Source organism: Vipera berus (genome assembly GCF_964194415.1).
Source record: "Vipera berus genome assembly, chromosome: 2".
Taxonomy (NCBI): Eukaryota; Metazoa; Chordata; class Lepidosauria; order Squamata; family Viperidae; genus Vipera; species Vipera berus.
This window is the reverse complement of record NC_138203.1, coordinates 219,361,618-219,383,870: the sequence shown is the minus strand read 5'-3', so window position 1 is coordinate 219,383,870 and position 22,253 is coordinate 219,361,618. Positions and strand designations below refer to the sequence as shown.

Here is a 22,253-nt window from a genome sequence, read left to right as displayed (position 1 = left end):
ATCAATGCATGCAGTCTGAAATGATGAGCCCTCTTCTCTCTTGCCTTAAAATTGAGACTACAAGTAGTCCTTGACTTATGACCAGTCACTTAGTGCCCATTCAGAGTTACATAGACCTCTCCAAGGCTACTTACAAGCTGGATTTGAAGTTCCAATTCTGCCCCACAGAATTGTATTTTGGGCAGTTGGATACCAGCCCACATTTACAGCTGTTTGCAGTGTCCCATGATCACACGAATGTAATTTATGACACTTATTGCCAGAAACTGGCATTTACTTCGTTTCTGATTTTAAAAAATGCCCATTGTGGACAGCGGGTTTGCTTAATGACCACGTTTGCTAAACAACTACCATAAAAAATAGATTATAAAATCAGGTGTCACATGGTGACCCACTTAATGACTAGTACAACTTTTAACCCTAATTCTGGGGGCAATTACAGTCTTAAATTGAGGACTACCTGTAGTCAGTTTTCTGGTATGTGGTCCAGCCAACCTTTCTGGTCTTGGGCCTTGTTTATTATCATAGTCATTGAGGTGCTGGCTTAGAAACCAAAAAACTGTGAGTTCCAGGCTTCCCTTAGCGCAGCGGCTCCCAACCTTTTCTATACCCTGCGCCCCTAGAATGCTTGATACATTCTCGCACCCCTTACAAAAGTTCAAAATAATGGCAAGTTATGCATATACACTATAATTTTGAAAAGCCAAGCTTTGGACCCCCTGGAATATCGTCTTGCACCCCCAGTTGGGAACCACTGCCTTAGGGCATGAAAGCCAGCAAGGTGGAGCAGTCACTTTTGGCCCAACCCACCTTACATGATTGCTGTGGGGAAAAATAGACAGGAATATTAGGTATGGTTGTCACCTTGAGTTATATATATAAAATGGTGGGATAAAAACCTAGTAATAAAATAGCAAGTTTCCACTCTGCAGAGGAAAAAAATGGAAGAGATGTAGGATTACCATACCATTCATCTGTTTGTATGCCACTAAAACTCTTGTTCCTGCTAACTTTTAACTGGGCAAAATGGTATAGGGCAGGGGTCAGCAACCTGAAACAATGAAAGAGCCACTTGGAACCGGTTCCCTCACAAAAGGAAAAACTGGGAGCCGCAAAAAATGTGTGCACATGCGCATACATGCGCGCATGCGCAGAACAGGGTTTGACTGAAGAGTGGAGCCAAGGCGAGATATGCACCTACCCTGCATATTTGAATTGATTGGTTGAACTTTTTTAGTCCCACTTTTTTTTTTGGACTGCACATGGCAGAGGACTGGGAGCCGCAGGAGACGGCTGAAAGAGCCGCATGCGGCTCCGGAGCCGCGGGTTGCAGACCTGTGGTATAGGGCAGGCAACCTCGGCTCTTTTATGACTCATGGACTTCAACTCCCAGAATTCCTGAGTCAGCATAGCTGACTCAGGAATTCTGGGAGTTGAAGTCCATGAGTCATAAAAGAACCGAGGTTGCCTACCCCTGGTATAGGGCAACCATTTTTCAGCCAAGGTACCTCCAATGACTTAACTTACAGAATGCATTCAAAATGGAATTGAAATTTGGCAACTTGTATGAAACATTTTATAGCATAAAATTATGAAAGCTTGTGACAGTACAAAATATCAAACATTTCCTGTGCTGTTTTGACTGCTGTTCTAGTTCAACGTGGGCTAATTTCAAGGCAGACACAAGCTTTGAATGTACCTTTTCCAGTGAAGGCAGTAGATTAGCAGCTCTGTCACTGTTGAAGGCATTGAGGAATCTAGTAAGGAAGTACCTCTTGAAAGGATGACCCAAGGTCAGGGGTAGTTATTAAATGTGCATAAAGGGTAGCAACAGTGCCAGTTCCATCTTCCTCCTATTACAGCAAATCAGCCAAAGATTGTGCACTACGGGCCTCTTGTTGTTGTTAGCTGCGAAGTCGTGTCTGACCCATCACGACCCTATGGACAATGTTCCTCCAGGCCTTCCTGTCCTCTACCATCTTCTGGAGTCCATTTAAGCTCACGCCTACTGCTTCAGTGACTCCATCCAGCCACCTCATTCTCTGTTGTCCCCTTCTTCTCTTGCCCTCAATCTTTCCCAGCATCAGGCTCTTCTCCAGTGAGTCCTTCCTTCTCATTAGGTGGCCAAAGTCTTTGAGTTTTAGCTTCAGGATCTGGCCTTCTAAAGAGCAGTCAGGGTTGGTCTCCTGTAGGACTGACCGGTTTGATCACCTTGCAGTCCAAGGGACTTGCAAGAGTCTTCTCCAGCACCATAGCTCAAAGGCCTCAATTCTTTGGCGCTCGGCCTTTCTTATGGTCCAACTTTCACTGCCATACACTGCAACTGGGAAGACCATAGCCTTGACTATACGCACTTTTGTTGGCAGGGTGATGTCTCTGCTTTTTAGTGTGCTGTCTAGATTTGTCATGGCTTTCCTCCCGAGGAGCAAGCGTCTTTTAATTTCTTGACGGGCCTCTACATACTGTAAAAATTTCTACTTTAGAAATGGGATCCCTTTCTAGTTTCCTTCTGAATCACAGAGTTGGTAGACCAAAAAAAAAAAAAGAAGAAGAAGCCCTACGGCTCTGATTCTTGTTCCTAGCGAGCGGAAAGGAAAATCAATCCGGTTAAAGAAAATAAGCAAGTTTAATGTTTTTAATTCCTCAAGCCAGCCGCCGACCGTCGAATGGGGCGGGGGGAAGGGGAGAGAGAGAGAGGAAAACGACTCCTATTCCGGGAAGGCTGGAAAAGGGCGCTTGAAGACAAAGCCAGCAAACGTGACGCCAACTCGCGCGCGGCTTACTCGGACGGTGAAATCACCCCAGAGCCGCCCGCCTGAGGAGGAAACGGGCGGGGCCTCCCGGCCTGAGAAGAAGCAGAAGGGCTCTTACTCACCCAATCAGCAGGCGGGCGCGGCCGCTGTCTACGTTTCAATCCCAACGGCTGCAGGAGGGCGTGCAAAAAGAGGGGGTGCTTCCTTCGCCGCCGGCTCCTCCCTCCTCCAAAGCCGGGGTTGTAGCCGTTTGCGCCGCGCGCCTGGCAAGAGGGCGAGTGGGAGCGTTTGGCCGTCCGTTTGGGTCCGGCGACTAGCGAGGGTCGGAGCGGAAGCCGCAGGGTCAGCCTCCTTAGCGGTGTCGTTTCGAAGGGACTCCCTTTTAACTCCCCAGTCCCGAGAGGAGGAAGCGGCGTGAGGAGAATTCATTCCCGCGGCTTGAGTTCTCGGGAGTTGAATTGTTCGTCGCGTGGCTGAATTTTGCGAGTTGGCCGAAGCTCCGTAGACAGCGTGTGTGTGTGTGTGTGTGTGTGTGTGTGTGTGTGAGAGAGAGAGAGAGAGAGAGAGAGAGAGTGTGACAGTGTGACAAAAGGAGCTGGCGAGTGGGGTCGAATAGCGGCCTCCGAGGAAGGGCTGTGCGAGAAGAAGCTCCCTGTCCGGTCGTGCCCCGCTGTCGCTCTTCCTCCTCTGGCGAAGTAGGTAGTAGGGCATGAGGGAAAGTGACGCGGCGGCCACTCCATCCTTCGAGATGACTTGGAGCAGCACTACGAGCAGCGGCTACTGCAGCCAGGAAGACTCAGACTCGGAGCTGGAGCAGTACTTCACGGCCCGCACCTCGTTTATCCGCAAACCCCACAAGGAAAAGGTGAAAGGCGCACACAGCCGTCTCTCTCTCTTCTTTATTCGCAAACGGGGCTCTTCTTCTCTCACCCAGGGAGGGATCTGCGGAAAGGCTGGTGTTGGCTGCGCTGCTATCCTTTGCAGTCTGTAGTTTGCTGTGAAGAGAGTCGAGCGACACCTGGATCTTGTTTTTAGCTTGTAGGGTCGATAATTCCTAGAGTATTATATTTCTTGCTGGCTTATTTATATTCTTTGCATGTCACATGGCTGATGGTATATTCGGTTAAAAGGAAGACCCTGATTTCTCTCCCCCCCCCACCTCCATTCATTTATTCTTTGTTAACCCAAAAATGACTTTTGTGCTGAACAGCAGATTAAGACAGCTGCTCTCTAAAATCAGTATCTCAATCCAGCCATGGTACTTTAAGGGTATTTTATTCTATAGTTTGAGTGTCTGCTTGCACACCATCAGTTATGATTTGTTTAACCATGCTATAATATGCATATATAACAGCCGTAGAGTGCGTGTTTGTGTTTATTTGCTGCTGCCTAGTAACTTGTTAGTTGGATGAACATATCTTTTTCTATTCTTCTAATGGAAATATATATTTGTTTCCTATCCTGTAGGTTACATGCACAGCAGTAAACTAAAGAAAGCTTGTTTTGTATTTTAGTTTGGTTTGTATGTTTTTGCTTTTCTATGTGTTAATACAATTATTCTGATCTTTCACATGATGTCAGTAGAAGTAGGAAAAAGAAAACAACGTCCTGAAGAAATTACTCTTTATTCAATAATAAATGTATATAAAGTACTTACATAAGGGCTAAATGTAATTATAATTATAGCATGGTACTATAATGTAGTGATGCAGTGATCATTTGTAAAATGTTTTCTGTTAGTGGGTTAGGTTTGTAGATGAAGGACTGGAATGAAGGTACTTTTGATCATGTGATGCCACCCAATGATTCAAATTATTCCTTTAGAATATTTCTAGATTATTGCAAAGCAGTACATAGGCTCTGTAGGCTTTCAGAGATTATAGAGATTAATCTCTGAAAGCCTACAGACCCTATGAAATGGTATGGAAGCTATTGATACTTCCATTTGTAGTCTATAGTTGCTGTTGCTCTGTCCTGTATCGTTTTGTGCTTAAGTTTGCAGGAAAACTTTGAAAGTATAATATAGTGGTTTACTGAATTTAGAAATTTTAGAGAATGTCTTTATAGGATACAGTTTGTTCACATAATATATAAAGCAATACATATTCTTGCTGCACTTTCTTTAGAGATGTTAACTGAGGCTAAGGGAGGCAACACAATATGAATGATTCTTTTGGACTTGGGTAGGGAAATATTGTAGAATAATAGCTTTCAAATAATTTTCCTTTGCCATGCTGTTGTGCTACAAAACAAAATATAGTATCTAGTTTACCTAAACACCCAGCAAAAGCAGTTATGATTATCTGAATTGAAGGAGTGTTATAAGAAGATGGCTTATCTTTAACCTTGCACTAACCCACTATAAGGTCATCTTCTGCATGACTTAGTGTGTGGTGCATTAGCCCAATTAGGCTTGTGATTTAAAATATGTGAACCAAGCCAGTCTAAGCTGTTTCTATTATAGTAACTGGAGCCTTCCATATAAGGGAAGATAATGCTGCTTATTTCTGGAGGGAAAAAGCCATTTAATTCTGGCTTAGCTTTCAACATCCTTTCATTTATTTGCATTAGCAATAATCAGCAGGAAAATTATCTGTTACAAGACCATAAGTTTGGAATCATGGGTAATGGGTGCCTTTGAAAAACATATTGAGAGATAAAAGGGACAATCATAATTAAGGAAATATGATAGAGCAGAGTTGTAATACAGCCTGCCTGAATTAACAAAGAGGAAACTGGCAATACAGTACATAATACCTGTTAGTGCTCAGATCTAGTAGCAAGTCAGGCTTGAGAAGTGGAATTAGAACTCTGAATCCATCAGTAAAGCATCTGTAATCAGTGTGACTTCTCACATGATCTAATGTGCTATATGAAGTTTAATTTTGTAAATCTCCACTAGTATGGCTTGTTCCTTTCCGGAAAGAACATGTCTATCTTGTCTGACCTGTACTGGATAGAGGTAATCTGAAGTTTCTATAATAAGTGTAAAAACTGTAGGCTGACAAGAGTTTCTGCAATGAGTCTGAAAACTGTAGGCTGACAAAAGGACAGGAATGAATGGGATTTTTATTCATGCCCCTATCCCTGTTTTTTAGGGTATGGTTGTTAAGATCAAATAATGAACTCTGTGTACCCATCCTGAAAGAGATGAATGGAGGTGCGATACAGAGAATGACATTGTCTGTAGAAGTTGTCTCTCTCTGGAATAGCTGGCCCATGAGGCCGGATGTGTCCCACCTTGGATATTTTTCCATAAAATGTTAAAGACAGTTCTTTTTGGAGGAGGGAGAGGGCTTGTCCAATGGTAGCAAGATTTTATTGCAGTTGTTATTAATACTTTTGTTGTAATGGTTTTACTGTCTACTATTTTGCTGCACATTTTATGGATCTTTTATTTTTGTAGTATTTATTGTAGGCTGCCTAGAGTTTCAAAAAGAGGCAGCATACAAATAATTGTAAGTAAATAATGATATGTTAATAACATATTCTTCCAAGCATCCCAAATCCAGTGAAATTTATTTATCTGAAACCAAATTCTGGGCAACATAAGATCTCATATGTACATTAAAACCCATAAGCAATAAAACCAACAGTAGTAGATTGTAGGAAGGGATTTGGCGGATACACAATTGGGGTATGTGATGAGCAAGAATATATTTTTGTTCATATTATAGAATTTATTATAAGCTACAAAAATACGAGTAGTTTCAATTCTAATCAGCCCTAGTATACATGGCTTTTGGCAACAAATTGTGGGAGTTGTAGTCCAAAACATCTGGAAATCATCTCAGCATGAAGATCTTCATTATTCTATCAGCCGTTTCAACTCTTGTATTATCAGATATCTGGAATGTTTGATTCTGTATGAGTCTTTCAAAATCTGAAAGGAACTTTAAGAAAGCAGAAGAGTGCTCATCTTTGTGAGAAGGATGCTATATTTTATTTTATATATATATATATATATATATATATATATATATATATATATATATATATATATATATATATGTATGTATGTATAACATAAATCAGTAATTTGTAAACAGTATGTTGTCTGAGTAGCATTTATAAGACAATCTTTAACAATTGATTTCTATAATCTATATTCCATATGTTAATTTCATTTGATTTCCCCTTTCCCCAAAGTAAATTAGTGTTCTCCTAATGTTTAGGGTTTTTTTTCCTTGAAGGGAAAGAATGAATTACAAGAAGGCAGAGATTATATAGCTCAGAGTTAAAAGTTTTTGAGCCCAATGCAAGGTGGTGGTGATTACATATATAGCCTTACAGGAATTGGATACTTGTTATTTTCTGGATTATTTGCTCCATATACAACCTGTTACCTAAAACTGAAAAAGAGCATTTATGAGATTAAGCCAGCCTTCTCACTTGCAGTTGCTTTAAATTCAAACACTCTTGAAATCAGTAAGACTCCCAACCCTTTGGTAGTTCGGAAGCAAATGAAACTGGACCTTTGAAAGTTTTTTTCCAGTAATTGACAGTAACATAGAAACATACATATTTGTTGCTTGATTTTATTTATTGAATTTCATATTTTGCTTTCTTTAACAGTATGCTTCCCATTTTGTTACACAGAAGTGAGAATTGAATATGTCAGGAAAAACAGAGTAAATGAACTGAGGTAGATGCGCACACATGAAAGGATCAAGAATATGTGGTGGTGAATCAATATGGATTTAATACAAATATGAGTGACCAGAAACACTGGGACTGTCAGAACTAAGTAATGCAGTCTCTTGACATTATGCTTTACAACTGCATCACTTAGTGATAGCAATCCTGGTCCCAATTGCCATTATAACATGAGGACTATCTGTATAAAACAAATATATGAAGGAAGAGTGAATAAGTCAGGAGGAGAGAGAAAGCCAATACTATTGTAGTTTGATGGAATTGTTTCTATCCTCAAAGAGGTGAGAAGTTTATAGAACAAAAGACAGTGTTTGAAGTGGGGTATTGATGTGATGGAAGCCAAGATTATATGCATAGAAAAGGATGAATGTTCTGAATAATGTTTGTGGAAACTCGTGATAAATATATTTCAGGATAATAGTTGTATTTGCTTTGGCAGCACATATACTAAAATTGGAATAAAAAACTGGCAAGTTCTCTTGAACTAGAAATAGTACGATAATTGGTAGCTCTCAACCAATGGTATGAATATCACTTGCACTGAGACTCAAAAGTAGTTTAGATGTAACACAGTAAATAATACTGGTTTTAAAATAATAGCCATAAAAACATAAATGTTTTGTCTTTAAAATAGTAGCATTTTTGTTTCTATCACAAAACATTCAGATTCTTGGATGGTGATTAGTAGAAGTTGATCTAGCTGATCCAATAAAAAATTCAGAATTATATTTGAAGATTTGAATATTAATGCCAGTGTAATCTAGGAGCGTGATTTGCCATTGATTACTGTATTTGAGCAAGCTAGATATAAGGGTTGTATATGCTATACAAAATTTACTTAAGTACTGTAAGTAGATACAGTTGACTCATGCCATATTAAAATAATCAATTAGTATTTTCATGAAAAATGAGAGTTATCCATCTTGGGCCCTAGAGGCAGTTCTGTGTCATGTAAACAGGATATCCACGTCCCTAACATGCTGTTCTTTTGGATGGGTGGGATTCTCTATCCTATCCAGGTCATAATTTACTTCATTGTCCCACCCTTACGGTTTTCCTCTTGCTCTTTTCCACAGGATGCAAGAACTTCCATTTTGCTCATTAGATCAGATTATTATGCCTGAGAAATCCTCTTTGCCCTTATACACCCAGCTTCCTGTAAGTCAGTTGTGGTTTAGGCTTTAGTGGATTTCTCATACTTCATGTAAATCTTTTCAGGAATTGGCAACACTGTATAGCATTGTAAAAGTCTTAAGATAGTTCTATTTGATGAGCTTTTATCTTATACTTTTGTACATCTTATTTTAGAATTTTTCCAGATTCTGATTTGAAGCAATATCACTGTATGTGGAAAAAAATAGGTTAACTGTAAGTGTTATTAAATATATATTATTTTGCTGAATGAAGAAATGCAAGATGAAGGTTACCGTATATAATTCTTACAAATAATGCTATATGAGTAATGGGTTGAAGTGGAAAATTAAAGCAATAAGCTTCACTGTAACACACACAGACACATTGTCTTAGAGGGACCACAGAAAACTATGAGTCACTTTAGAAAGGTATTGCTTTCTTATTTTCCTTAAACAAAAGAAATGTATAAATGTTTCAGAATCTTACTGTACCTCTTGTACATTAGTAGTATACAGTAAGAACTCCACATTAAGGACATGAGCCAAAACAAAGTTGATTAAGTATATACTGAACATTTTATATATGACTGGGGACCCTCCAATCTACCATCTACGTGCAGTCTGAAGCACATTTCAGATCCCATACCCTCTCACTTATGAGAGCTGATGCTCTAGTTGTTCTTTGTTGGCTTTTCCTGCCCTTTTCAGTAAAGGAGGATGGCAGAAGCTTGCAAAATCTGACACTTGAGAACACTGCAAGTGGTTGCTCCACTTTAGTACATTCCCCGCTTAAAGATATTAGTCTTACTTTCTAAAAATCAAAGATGAGTTGATTAGGGGGAAAAATGCAGCAGGAGTAGAGACTTAAGTTCCCATAGTTCCATTAAGTCAGATTTACTTTCCTGCCTGGCTGATAATTAGGTTCCACTAAGTAGAATAACTATTTTTCTTCATCCTTCTCACATATATACATGTTTTAGAATTCCTGATTTGAGAGAGGATTTTCTTTTATTAATTAATTTGCTTATCCAAAAAATATCACAGGACAGCATATGAAGACTATCCTCCATGTTCACAAATACTTTCATGATTTTAATTTAATGATTGACATAAAAGAAAAACATCCTTGGGATGGAAACTGTTCAGATATGTTGATAAAATGGTTGTTCTTAGATGTCATCTAAGAGAATGCCAAAAGAAGGTGGTTTCTCTGTAAAAGTGGTGCTTCTATTTTCACTCTTTCCTGAAATTTGTGGCACTAAAAATTCTTTTTAGACATAACCAATCTTGATAGTTTTTTTAAATATGGTTCTCCGTTCCATTTAATATGGCTGAGTTTTTTGGGATTTTTGTAATGATCAGGCTGATAAAAAGAACCTTTCTCAAACCGTGTTAGTCTATAGTTTTGGCACCTCCTATCCTTACTTTACAAATATAAGGGAATACTGGAAATCCTAAAGAGATGGACCTCTCAGGAGTTTGGATTACATTAATTTATGCTGCTATCATTAATTGTAAAACACTGGTTTCCATTGGAAAAATGGCATATAATTTTAAATTTGTCATTGTTTTGCTAATAAATCCATGAGATATGTGTCTTGCTAACAAATTATTCTTCTTCAGCCTTTTTGTCTACAATTCAGTTAGTTTTTACATGATTTGCAAAATTTTGCATCCCACCTTTCCTCCAAGGAACTTTGCGTAATGTTGTATCTCAACAGCTGTGCAGTAAACTAAACTGATTTGCCTAAAGCAGGGGTGTCAAACTGCCGGCCCTGTGGGCCGGTTGCATAATGGGGAGGCCGCGCCCACCCCAGCTCCGGCAATGTGAAAAAAGTCGCAATGACACAGCGAGTTTGACCCCCGTGGCCTAAAGCCACCTACAAGGATTTCAATTTAGGATTACCACATGCAAATAATTGCATTTGAATCTCTTTATCAAATTGATATAATTGTACAGAAATTGTTAAAGTTTTTCTGTTGTCTCTTTCATATGCGTAGTACCATACAATTTAAGCATAAAACTGCTTGTCTTGCCTCTGAAGGATTCTATCTGGGGAAATGGGAGCCAATCACATAAATCATTGACTCAGACACTTACTATTGTGGTGACATAGGAAACGATTTTCAGTAATCCTTAGAGATTTCAGATTGGTTTTTAATGATCTCATCTGGAATTCCCCACAATCTCCCATTCTCCACTAGAGAAAGCCAGCAGGAAAGGAGGCTGATGCAATCAGAAGCAAATAACTGAAAAGCTGGGAAAGAGAAACTGTAGGGTTTTGTTACTCTTGTAGGCAAAAGTTGTTTTATGTGTACAGTTTTCTAGTGTGAAAGGTGTACTTTAGTATGGGACCTGAAGTGTTCTTGTTAACCTGAAGTGTTAAATTTATAGAGTAGAAATTCCTGTATTCTTAATTAAATTCTTAATTTAAAAAGGATTTTAAAAACTGGTCTACTGAATCTAGTTTTTCTGAGTCATGTCCTTTTTATAACAATAGAATTATCTATTGTTCATTAGCAAAACAAGGTAGAATTATCCAGTGGTGACTTGCTAAGAGGTTCTCAAGGTAGTTGCGCTTGCAATTACTGACACAGATTTATTCATCCATCCCTCTATCTCAGGATTGTAGTCAGTAGCAATATATGAGACATCCCATTATCTCACTAAACACAATTCAGTCCCCCAAAATTAAATACATGATCAATCCCCTCCCCCACTAATTTAGAGACCAAGGCTTGTCTATAAAAAGAAAGGTCTTCATCATCTTAAGTTCAGCTGTTCCATAAGTAGGAACTGCTTGTATGTAAAAGAAATCTTACTTTCTAGTATGTGCTCTTGTCATTTTCTGCCAATGCAGGGCTTAAGTGCTTTGTCTACAGGATAGGCTACTCAGAATGGATCAGATGTTTCCTTCTGCAGATTGTTCCTCTGCACAGGAATATATCTCATTTCTGCCTACAAGTGTGCCTCACTTAAAATTGAGATTTGGAAATTTCTATCATTAAATGACATAGTCATGATGCGCAGTGTCACATGACTGCTTAGCCACAGAAAATCTGATACTCCTGGTTACTGTCGTTAAGTGAATCACCATGCGTCATTAAGCAAAGACTTCACATGGTCACCATTTGCAACCTCCTGCCAACTCTGTCATTGACTTTGCTTGCTGAAAGCCAGAAAACTCACAAATGATGATCATGGGACACTGCAGCATTCAACTCAGGTGCCCAGTAATTATGTGAGCACAGGGTCATTGCGACTGATGTGAGTACGAGGACCATTGTAGCTACCACTCGTACAGCATTCATAGTTTGAGCAGTTGCTGAATGACTAGTTAAATAAGGGCTATCTGTACTTGGGTATAGAGGAAAACTCCCCGTCTCCCTTCTCTCAGAATAGAACTCTTATAATTATTCCACAAACTGAGTGATTAGCTTTTATGAATATTGTATGCCTCTATATCTGGAACTTTGTTCTCTTTTGATGACTTCCTGCCCCATTGTTACAATATTATGAAAAAATCTTAGAGATTAATTATCTTGCTTTAAAAACAAAACAATACAGCATGATTTGTAACAATGATTTATAAATGTTCAGAGACATTGTTTTCTCAATATCTTGCTAGGTACAGCAATAACACAGTGCAAGACTTACTTATAGCCAATGTTCCTTTAGCATGCCTTTCACCATCCTTTTTATGGTACAGTATTAGAGAAATAAGAAAAGATGGTAAAATAGTAATTAAAACATAAATTTTATATTAGTATAGTCCTAACAAATTTTGCAGAAATAAGCCTCTTTTGTTCATGGTTATCTTTACTAAATGCCAGTTTTGTAGCTACTGGGAATTTCAGCTGGTAGCAAGGTGCTGTAATTTTCAGGAGTAATTTTAACTATACTTTCTGGCTTTCTTGTGGTAATAGAACTCTGGCTGACAGCCTACTGCATATTAATTATGAGACTAACTCTCATGTAATTGGGTTTGGTGTAACATCAAACAAAGGTGTGGTGTGTTATTATTTCAGTTTCTCTTGTTACACCCAATAATGATATCAAAGGATTTTGCTCTCTGCTTTTTGCAGCTGATGCTGGGAAATGTGAGATTGCTTCAAGAACTACAGCTTGGTACAGTGAACTCACTCTTGCCCTGACTGAATAAAGGAATTGGTGGAGTAAAGCAAACTTCACCTGAAGTTTGGGGACCTAGGGTTGGGGATTGATTTTCAATATCATCTTTCATTATACTACCCCTCACTATTTATACTATTGTAGTTAACAGCTAGGACAGGAAGGCCTGGAGGAATGTTGTCCATAGGGTCGCGATGGGTCGGACACGACTTCGCAGCTAACAACAAAGTTAACAGCTATATTGTCCAAAGAGCAGTGCATACTACTAAACTGTTGTTTACATTTCTTTTCAAGAGAAGCATAGATTTTGCCAGAAGCGTTTTAACAGGGAAGAGCCTTGGTTCATATGCTATTTTCATTGTAAATGGCTTTATTAGCACATATCTAGTTTGAATCCAGAAAGTTTCAAAGAACAGTTTCAGCATTAGCAACAGCTTCTTAGATATTCAGACATATGTTTATCATTTAAATTCCCCTTTAGATTTCATCTGTAATAGTTGTCCTGGTTAAATGAGATAGGGGAAATTGTCTGTAGGAAACTTGAAATAAGACTGAGCATTAAAAGCAGCTTTATGATTTTTTAAAATGAAGGTACTGATAAACTATTTCTGCTTTCCTTTGGCAGATCTATCCCCTTCTGCCAAAGGTAATAACAAGACTTTTGACTTAGTAATTGGAAGCAGTGGCTTGCTTCCAAATACACAAATTCAATGTGAGGGAAAGTTTACCTGTTTCTTCTCTGTAAAGAAATAGGCTTCCTTGTACATAGGTGACAGCAAAAACAACTGTAAAATTGCATTTTATTTTTTCTGAGACTTACAGAATAGACTAATTTAAATATATTGATTCTTCTGCAGGATGAACAGATTGACCAGGAGAAAACCATTTTGTCCCAAGCTGAGATTGAACAAAAGATAAAAGAATATAATAGCCAGATAAACAGTAACCTCTTTATGAGTTTGGTAAGTTTAAGAACAACTGTAATTCAAGGCCCCAAATATATTTCTACATCTCAGCAACAGAGGCCTCTGTCTTCCCTTAATTACTAACTCAGTCATTTAAAATATTAACATTGAAATAATTTCATATATATATATATAATTCCTAGCTGTTTTCAGCGTACAAAATAAAAATGTCATTCAAATCCTTCCTTTCCAAATGTTGCACCTACGACACTCTTAGAGGTAATTTTTTGCTGGCTTCTTTGCCCAACTCAGTGTTCTTTTCCTCCTGCAGAATAAAGATGGGTCCTATACTGGGTTCATTAAGGTACAACTGAAACTGATCCGGCCTGTGTCAGTACCTGCCAATAAGAAAGCACCCTCAATCCAGGACGCTAGGAAGAGTTCCGTGCGCAGCCAGGCTGTAAAGCGCCGAACTTCATTCTACTTACCAAAGGATACAATCAAGCATCTGCATATAATTTCTCGTACACGGGCCAGTGAAGTCATTGAAGCCCTGCTCAAGAAATTCATGGTTGTTGACAATCCCCGCAAATTTGCCCTCTTTGAGAGAACAGAAAAGGATGACCAAGGTATTCAATCTTTCCTTTTGAATTTCTTGAAAAAACCAACATGTAACTTACTGTAAATTTTATATATCTTAAGGACCATATTGACCAGGGAATTTGTCTGGTAATGCACATGCAGTGGGAGGATGCCTAAGAAATCAAGAGCTGATGGAACCAAAACAAATCCATCTGTTACAGACCCCAACTTCAGGAATGCTTCCCCATACAAAGGTAGAAATAGCAGCCTCCTTACAGGACTTCCCAAAGGCTGTTGAGCTTATTCTCCTTGAGTAGGCCGAGAGAGTTGGGATGTTTTGAGGACAGGATGATCCTTTTCCTTTCCTCTCCTCATAGTTTTGCTCTAATTCTGTTGTAATCGTGAATCACTTGAACTGGGGCAGCAAAGGAATACTTTTATGAAGGGCAGTATTTTGTTTTGTTTACGCTGTGGGAGTGATAGTATGATAAATATCGTGTGATGGTCAAAGTACTATACAGATAGTCCTCAGCTTACGACCACAATTGAGCCAAACATTTTTGTTGCTAAGCAAGATAACTGTTAAGTGAGTTTTGCTCCATTTTACAACATTGTCACAGTTGTTAAGTGAATTACTGCAGTTGTTAGTGACATGGTTGTTAAATGAATCAGACTTCCCCATTGACTTTGCTTGTCGGAAAGTCACAAAAGATGATCACATGACCCCAGGTCACTGTAACCATCATAAGTACGAGTCAGTTACCAAGCATTCTGAATTTTAATCAGATGACCACAGGGATGCTGCAAGGGTCGTAAGTGTGAAAAATGGTCACTTTTTTCAGTGCTGTTACAACTTTGAATAGTCACTAAACGAACTGTTGTAAGTTGAGAACTACCTTTATGAACTAGTAAGTACATATTATTGAACAAGTTGAAAAATATGAGGTTGAAAGAAAACAGCCCTTAAACCACCCAGGGCAAGGTTATCTTCAAGATAAAATGTACAAAGAATTTTTAATGAAACTTAGTTTTTCTTTAAAACTTCTTCTTTATTGTTAATTATATGTCAGGGCTGAAAGTCAGCTGGGAGGAAGTCAAATCTTTCGTTTTTTCCTGCTGCAGAATTCCCTTGTGAGAAAGTTTGCAACTGATGCATTAAGTCTCTTCCCAGAAGAGAATAGATTGATTTGTTTATTTTAGTTAAATCTGTGCTACCTGGAAGATTCAATCATTCATGTACTTCATTTTTTTTATTCTTTTGTGTGTCAGTATATATCCGTAAGCTTTCTGATGAGGAGCAACCCCTGCGTCTCCGACTACTTGCTGGTCCTAACGAAAAAACACTCAGTTTTGTTCTGAAGGAAAATGAGACTGGTGAAGTCAATGTGAGTATAGATATTGATGTGTCTAAAGCTTGCTGTTGAACCTGTGTCACTTAGTAATGAATTGCCTTGCAGTAGGACAACCTCCATAGCTATTTGCTATTTAGCAGCTTTTGTCTTGACCTCAACAGATAGAGAATGGCACTGGCCTTGATGTCCTAGTTCCAGTTCCATGGTTTTTAACAATAGTGTATACATCTGCAATGTACAAAGTGTTGCAGTGCAATGTTTTCTGCAAGAAGCTGCCCTTTTTTGAAAATATAGCATACAAAAAATAATAGTACAGAACAAACAAACTGGATTATTGAACAGTTGTAATAACTTTTAGGTGACTATTGCTAGTAATCATTTATATATGAACATTACAGTACTATTACTGGTTATTTTATTAAAATGAGAGGAATTTTGTGCCACAGACCTGATATATATTGTTTATAGGTATTACAATGAAAATTTTCAAGAAAACTTCTACATTTGCTTGAATTTAACATTTACATAATACTGCTCATTTTGGAAATCTTAAAATCAAAGATTCAAAGTTGGAATTCAGTTACATTTTGGTAATAATAAGGAAAATTCACATTTTGAATTTGAAGTGCCATGTTCTGAACTTGAAAAAGATGCTCTGCTCATCCCAAAACGTAATAGCTTGAAATGGGTTGGGACGCTTCCACTAAGGTCAGAACAGCTATTTTGAGCTCGGTTAGACATTTCAGATTTGAAAATGTTTGCATATTCCTAATTTTAGGAACCAGAAAATTGTCTGTTTCAGAATGTTCCACAAAAAAGCCACAATACTGTTGTAGTTTATAATAAGGATCTAAACTGGCTGGATAGCAATTTATCATACTCTTTTGTTGCTGTTTCTAAATGTTAATATTCATTTATTAGATCTTTTTAAGAAGGTTAAATTCTGAATGCCCAATAAATTAATTTTAGAGCCTATAAAGATCTGCATTGTGTTTGATCATAATAATAAAGTTGGAAGGGACCTTGGAGGTCATCTAGTCCAACCCCCTGCTCAGGCAGGAAACCCTATACCATTTCAGACAAATGGCTGTCCAGTCTCTTCTTAAAAACTTCCAGTGTTGGAGCACTCACAGCTTCTGGAGGCAGGTTGTTCCACTGGTTAATTGTTCTAACTGTCAGGAAGTTTTTCCTTAGTTCTAGGTTGCTTCTCTCCTTGAATAGTTTCCATCTGTTGCTTCTTGTCCTGCCTTTGGGCGCTTTGGAGAATAGCTTGACTCCCTCTTCTTTGTGGCAGTCCCTTAGATATTGGAACACTGCTATCATGTCACCCCTCACCCTTCTCTTTGTTAAACTACACATACCCAATTCCAGCAACCGTTCCTTATATGTTTTAGCCTCCAGTCCCCTAATCATCTTTGTTGCTCTTCTCTGTACTATTTCTAGAGCCTCAACATCTTTTTTATATCGTGGTGACCAAAACTGGGTGCAGAATTCCAAGTGTGACCTTACCAAGGCATTGTAAAGTGGTGTTAATACTTCATGTGATCTTAATTCTATCCCTCTGTTAATGCAGCCTAGCACTGTCCCTCTCACAGGTACTATTATTGAGCAAGGTACCACCTAAACTATACCTGTACATTTGTTTTTTCTTGCCTAAATGTAGAACCTTACTTTTTTCACCATTGAATTTCATTTTGTTAGATAGCGCCAAGTGTTCAAGTCTGTCCAGATCCTCCTGTATCTTAACCCTATCTTCTGGATTGTTGGCTATTCCTGCAAGCTTGGTGTCGTCTGCAAATTTGATGAGTTCCCCATCTATCCCCTCGTCCAAATCGTTGATGAAGATGTTAAAGAGCACTGGGCCCAGAACAGAGCCCCACTACACACTTCCCTCCATGTAGATGCAGTTTCATTGAGAACCACACGCCAAGTACGGCTGGTCAGCCAGTTATGAATCCATCTGGTGGTGATGCTGTCTAACCCACATTTTTCTATGTTATCCAGTAGTAGGTTGTGAACTACTTTATCAAATGCCTTACTGAAGTCCAAGTAAATTATATCCTCAGCATTCCTCTGGTCCACTAATTTTGTCACTTGGTCAAAGAATGCAATAAGATTTGTCTGGCGTGATCTGTTTTTGACAAACTCATGTTGGCTTTTAGTAATGACTTTATTTGCCTCTAGGTGATCACTGATTTGTTGTTTGATTATCTTTTCCAGAATCTTCCCAGGTATTTAGGTCAGGCTGATAGGTCAGGCTCTAAGTTTATTGAAATTAGCTCTCTTAAAGTCCAAGACTGTAGTTTGACTATGTTCTATTGCTTGTGCTTCCATAATATTGAATTCCAATACTGCATGATCACTTCCCCCCAAGTTTCCTGTGGCTTCAACACCTTATATCATTTCGTCTCTGTTAGTGAGATTTAGATCCAGTATGGCTAATCCCCTAGTTCCCTTCTCTACTTTTGGGGAGACAAAGTTGTCTGCTAGGTTTGTCAGGAATCTGTTTGATCTTTCACTTGGTGCAGAGTTTGTCTCCCAGTTGATGTCAGGGTAATTAGTCCCCCATTACTATTGTGATGTTCTTCCTATATACCTTAGTTAACTGACTAGCAAAAAGTTCATCTATTTCCTCTGTTTGGTTGGGTGGCCTATAGTATACACTGATGACACATTGATATGGACTTAGGGACCTCAGCCAGGGTCAATAGTAGAATCATATGATGACATTTATTATCTGATGGGTATTATTATGTTTCCTTTGAGTCAGGCTGATTTCCTGGTGAATTCAGGGGATAGACATATAATTTTTTTGGTAATAGCATGGAAGTGACTTGCTATTGCTTTCTAGGAAGTCTATTCCAAGCTACTTTCCCCTTTTTATGACCCTCATCTTCCCCAAAGTAATCCCATCCACATGCTAAGATCCAATCTTATTTAGTTTCCAAATCCAGACAAAGTTGTTCAGGTGCTGCCACCTTCTGAGATATTCCTAAGTATTTAAATTTACTAAATATTTCTTTCTGTACTAGGAAAGAACACCAAACTGGACATTATTTGAAGTCATAACTCAAAGCTGTTTTGTAAGCTGTAGAACAGGAAATTACCAATTTGCCCTCTGCTTTGATTCATATCATTCCTTGTACTATTTTTATGTGTTTCTTTTAAACATGAGACTAACAAAGTATCTTTTGTGTTATGCATAAGAATGATGGTCCCCTGTTTTTCTTGTACCAGAATTTTTGTTTGGATTATTCCTTTATTTTAGATTCTAAAAAAAATAATGTAAAAGGTGATGAAATAGATCTCTATTAGTGGTCATAAGCTCATCACTATGATATAAACACATTGTGATAATTACTTCCATTTTCTTGCTTTTTGCAGTGGGATGCCTTTAGCATGCCTGAACTGCAGAATTTTCTCCGTATCCTGCAGCGTGAAGAAGAGGAGCATACTCGGCAGATTCTGCAGAAATATGCCCATTGTCGCCAAAAAATGCAAGAGGCTTTAGCTGCTCGCACCCCAGGTTGATAAAATGCTATATCCCACACCCAGCACTCCAGTGAAGAGCAGATGCCAAAAGCATGAAGCCAAGTGGACTGCAAATGAAGTGATCCTTCGACTGTCTGTGGGATGAATGTATCTCTGGAGGTGGTGGGGAAGGGACAGCAGGGATGTATGGATCTCTTTGTGAGCCTTTGATCAGTGCATGTGTGTGCTCCCATGGAGTGAGTGGTTAGTAAATGTTGCATGCATGACACATTGGGATCAGATGAGAAAATAAAAAGGTGTTTGCAGGATGTGTCTGAAGATGGGGGTTTTAGGGCAATACTACAGCACTGTTACTGAAAAAAGTGCCGAAAGCTAGTCCACTTTTACAGTAAAAGACTTGCTGAGTTATGTTTCTCTGGGATTGGAATTGAGAAGGATTTATGGTTAACTTAAAAACAACTAGAGTAGCTTTGAATCTAGAAGTATTCCAGGAAGAGAGGCATCCATGGCACTTTTCTTTAAAATATATTTTTTATTTTTATATAGGTAATTAACTGTAAGATTCCTTTTTAAAGGACTAGTCTAATTCACTCAACCATGTCTCAGCTCATCTTTAGTAGGAACTTCATGGTCAGTCTGATTAAAGTGAAATCTACTGCCTCTTAGCTGAAGTCATTGCTAAGATTAATCAGGTAGAGAAATAGAGACTAAAGTTTGTCTTCTCTCAGAATTATAGAAAAGCAGTTGACAGAAACATTGACAAGTGGGCTATAAAAACAAAATGTAAAGATTCTGCCAATATATCTCCTTTATTTTGCTCTCTTTATGGAAAGATTGAATCTAGCTACTTAACAAATCTCAGAACTCAGGCTTCTCTTCTGCTATAATCATGGCTTTGAGTACTTATTTTTATACGGGCACATGCATGACTCAGATCTTGATGTATGGCTGTGGAACAATATAGTTTTGGGTAGAACCTAGCAGGAAATTTCCTGGGTTGCTGTTCAAAACATCTGTGGTATGGGAAGCATTTACTGCTACAATAAGTCTCTTTGGGCTTTAATAGTCAAGTATATTTGTCAGAGCATTGAAAAATATTTAAAAAATAAAACCTAGGCTTCTGCCACTTCTGGGGAATCCTGTTTAAAATTTTTAACTATCTTGAACATTGAATGGATTAATTAGGATTGTTCATTGTTTTGAAAATCAAATGGATAAAACATTTTTGGGAATTGATTAGGTTATGAATGATACTGCTTATATACTGATCAATAAATGATTCAGGGATGAGAAATATTTGGTGTAATATTAGTTTCTTGCTTGAAGAGTATGCCCAGAAATGGCATCTGCATGTAGTGTCACATCTATTAGTTCCTACCAACCATATTCATACTATGTGTTTTAATCCTGATCCTCTGCCATCCTTGAAACCAAAATTGATTGATATGCCTAAAAATTGGCTGGATTTGAAATAGCATGTTCAGCCAAAGGTTTTATTAGGTATACAAACATGAATAATTTTATCAATGACTTCTTATGTAGTATAAACTAATGCTTGTTGTTTTTTGGAAAAAGTCATTTTAAAAGCTTGGTTTAGATTCTGGCTGAAGTATTATTGCTGGAACATTTGTGGACTATTGAGATAATAAAATGAATACTACATCTTATCTCTTTCCAACTAAGATAAAATTTGGCAGCTACACTACTGTGCTATGTTGCCCTACATTGCTGCATTGATGTACCATGTTTCTCTTTCGTGGTGAATCTAAATCTTGATCTTTTATCCATACTCTGTAACTTTCAAATGTTTTTAAATACATCAATTCTTTATATAACAAGTACACGTACAAATACAAGTACAGAACGTACAGTAGGCCATTCTTTCCAATAGAAACCTTTTGACATATTTACCATGGAAAAGGATGTGAGATGCTTATGTTGTGGGATTAATCAGCTCAGCTAGAATCCCCATGGCATCATGGATATAGAAATAGCAGTTGTGATCTGAGACTAACATCTTCCATGTGAAAGAATTCTCAAATCCTCAATCTGTAAGGTGATCAATATTCATCACTTGCCACACTACCATTAGGAAAGAGCAGAGCCACTTAAGACTTATTTATATACCTATCATCTTATGTAAAACAATCCTGCCTATATCAAATAAACATGGCCTAAAATAATTTATTGCATAAAATTCAAGTTTTTAATTCAGTTGTAGTATACAAAATTATTTCATGTACCCTTCTTGAAGGTTTGGGCAAATGGTGGTGTGTCTACTAAATAAACTGGAATTTAAGCCAATTATAAATAATATGCAGTGCTTTCTGTGCAGCTATTGGTGAGATCACAAATAGCATATTACCAAGTAAATTATTAACTATTACTAAAATTACCTCCTGGGCTGCACAGCTTAGATAATTTAACAATTCATACACTGGGGGAATCCTGTGTATAGCTGAAATCTAATGCACAGATTCAATTATGGATCAAACTCTCACCTCAACCCATTTTACTAGGTATAAGGACAACAAAATAAGGGATGCCTATCCCCTCCGGAGCTCCTAGAAGAGAGGAAGTGTTTACATGGAAATTATTTGGACACTTATATTATGAACTGCTGATAAACCGTATCTCCTACTATAGCTTGACTCAAATGGCTGCCATGCCTCATTCCTTCATCCAAAATGCGTAAAATTAAATAACATTCAAGTTAACACAAATTAAAAGCACCATGACACAATAGGTGACTTTCAAAACTTTGAACTATAAAATTGCTTGTGTTTTAATAGCATGGGGCAGCATTAGAAAATACAATGAATGCCAAGGCTGGCCATAGCGATTGTATCCGCCGGTATCCGCTAAGAAACAAATACAGCATTCTGATCACCCATATCAAATCGTCCGAGCGGACCTTTCGCTTGAGGACGAGCAGATAACGGGATACGGTCATCTTCAAATGGCGCAGCAGGATTCCTCCGATCCGGCTCACTTCCTACAGTATTTTCCTCCCAGTCGTAGCCGGTTTGCGGCTAACGTTATCAGTTCCAGAGGCAACCGGAGGCTGCAGCTGCAGTACGTGATAGTCCTCCGTAACAAGGCGCCTCCCCCTTAAGCAAGGGTAGGCAACCTCGGCTCTTTTATGACTCATGGACTTCAACTCCCAGAATTCCTGAGTCAGCATAGCTGACTCAGGAATTCTGGGAGTTGAAGTCCATGAGTCATAAAAGAGCCGAGGTTGCCTACCC

The 22,253-nt window shown here is 38.4% G+C and overlaps 1 protein-coding gene across 3 annotated transcripts in view; it reads left to right on the top strand.

The window, feature by feature from the left end:
* The window catches only part of RASSF1 (Ras association domain family member 1), a 39,516-nt gene extending 17,772 nt beyond the window's left edge, over window positions 1-21,744 (top strand). The window contains exons 1-6 of one of the 3 annotated variants that reach the window (XM_081317719.1): window positions 3,010-3,273; window positions 3,323-3,618; window positions 13,532-13,636; window positions 13,911-14,208; window positions 15,431-15,546; window positions 18,898-21,741. In XM_081317719.1, coding sequence (XP_081173845.1) covers window positions 3,463-3,618; window positions 13,532-13,636; window positions 13,911-14,208; window positions 15,431-15,546; window positions 18,898-19,044 — 822 coding nt within the window. In that variant the 5' untranslated portion in view covers window positions 3,010-3,273; window positions 3,323-3,462 and the 3' untranslated portion in view covers window positions 19,045-21,741. Of the gene's footprint in view, window positions 1-3,009; window positions 3,274-3,322; window positions 3,619-13,531; window positions 13,637-13,910; window positions 14,416-15,430; window positions 15,547-18,897 lie in introns of those variants that run through there. The other 2 variants (XM_081317718.1, XR_014025120.1) reach the window with 2 other exon arrangements.
* Window positions 21,745-22,253: the final 509 nt, after the last annotated feature.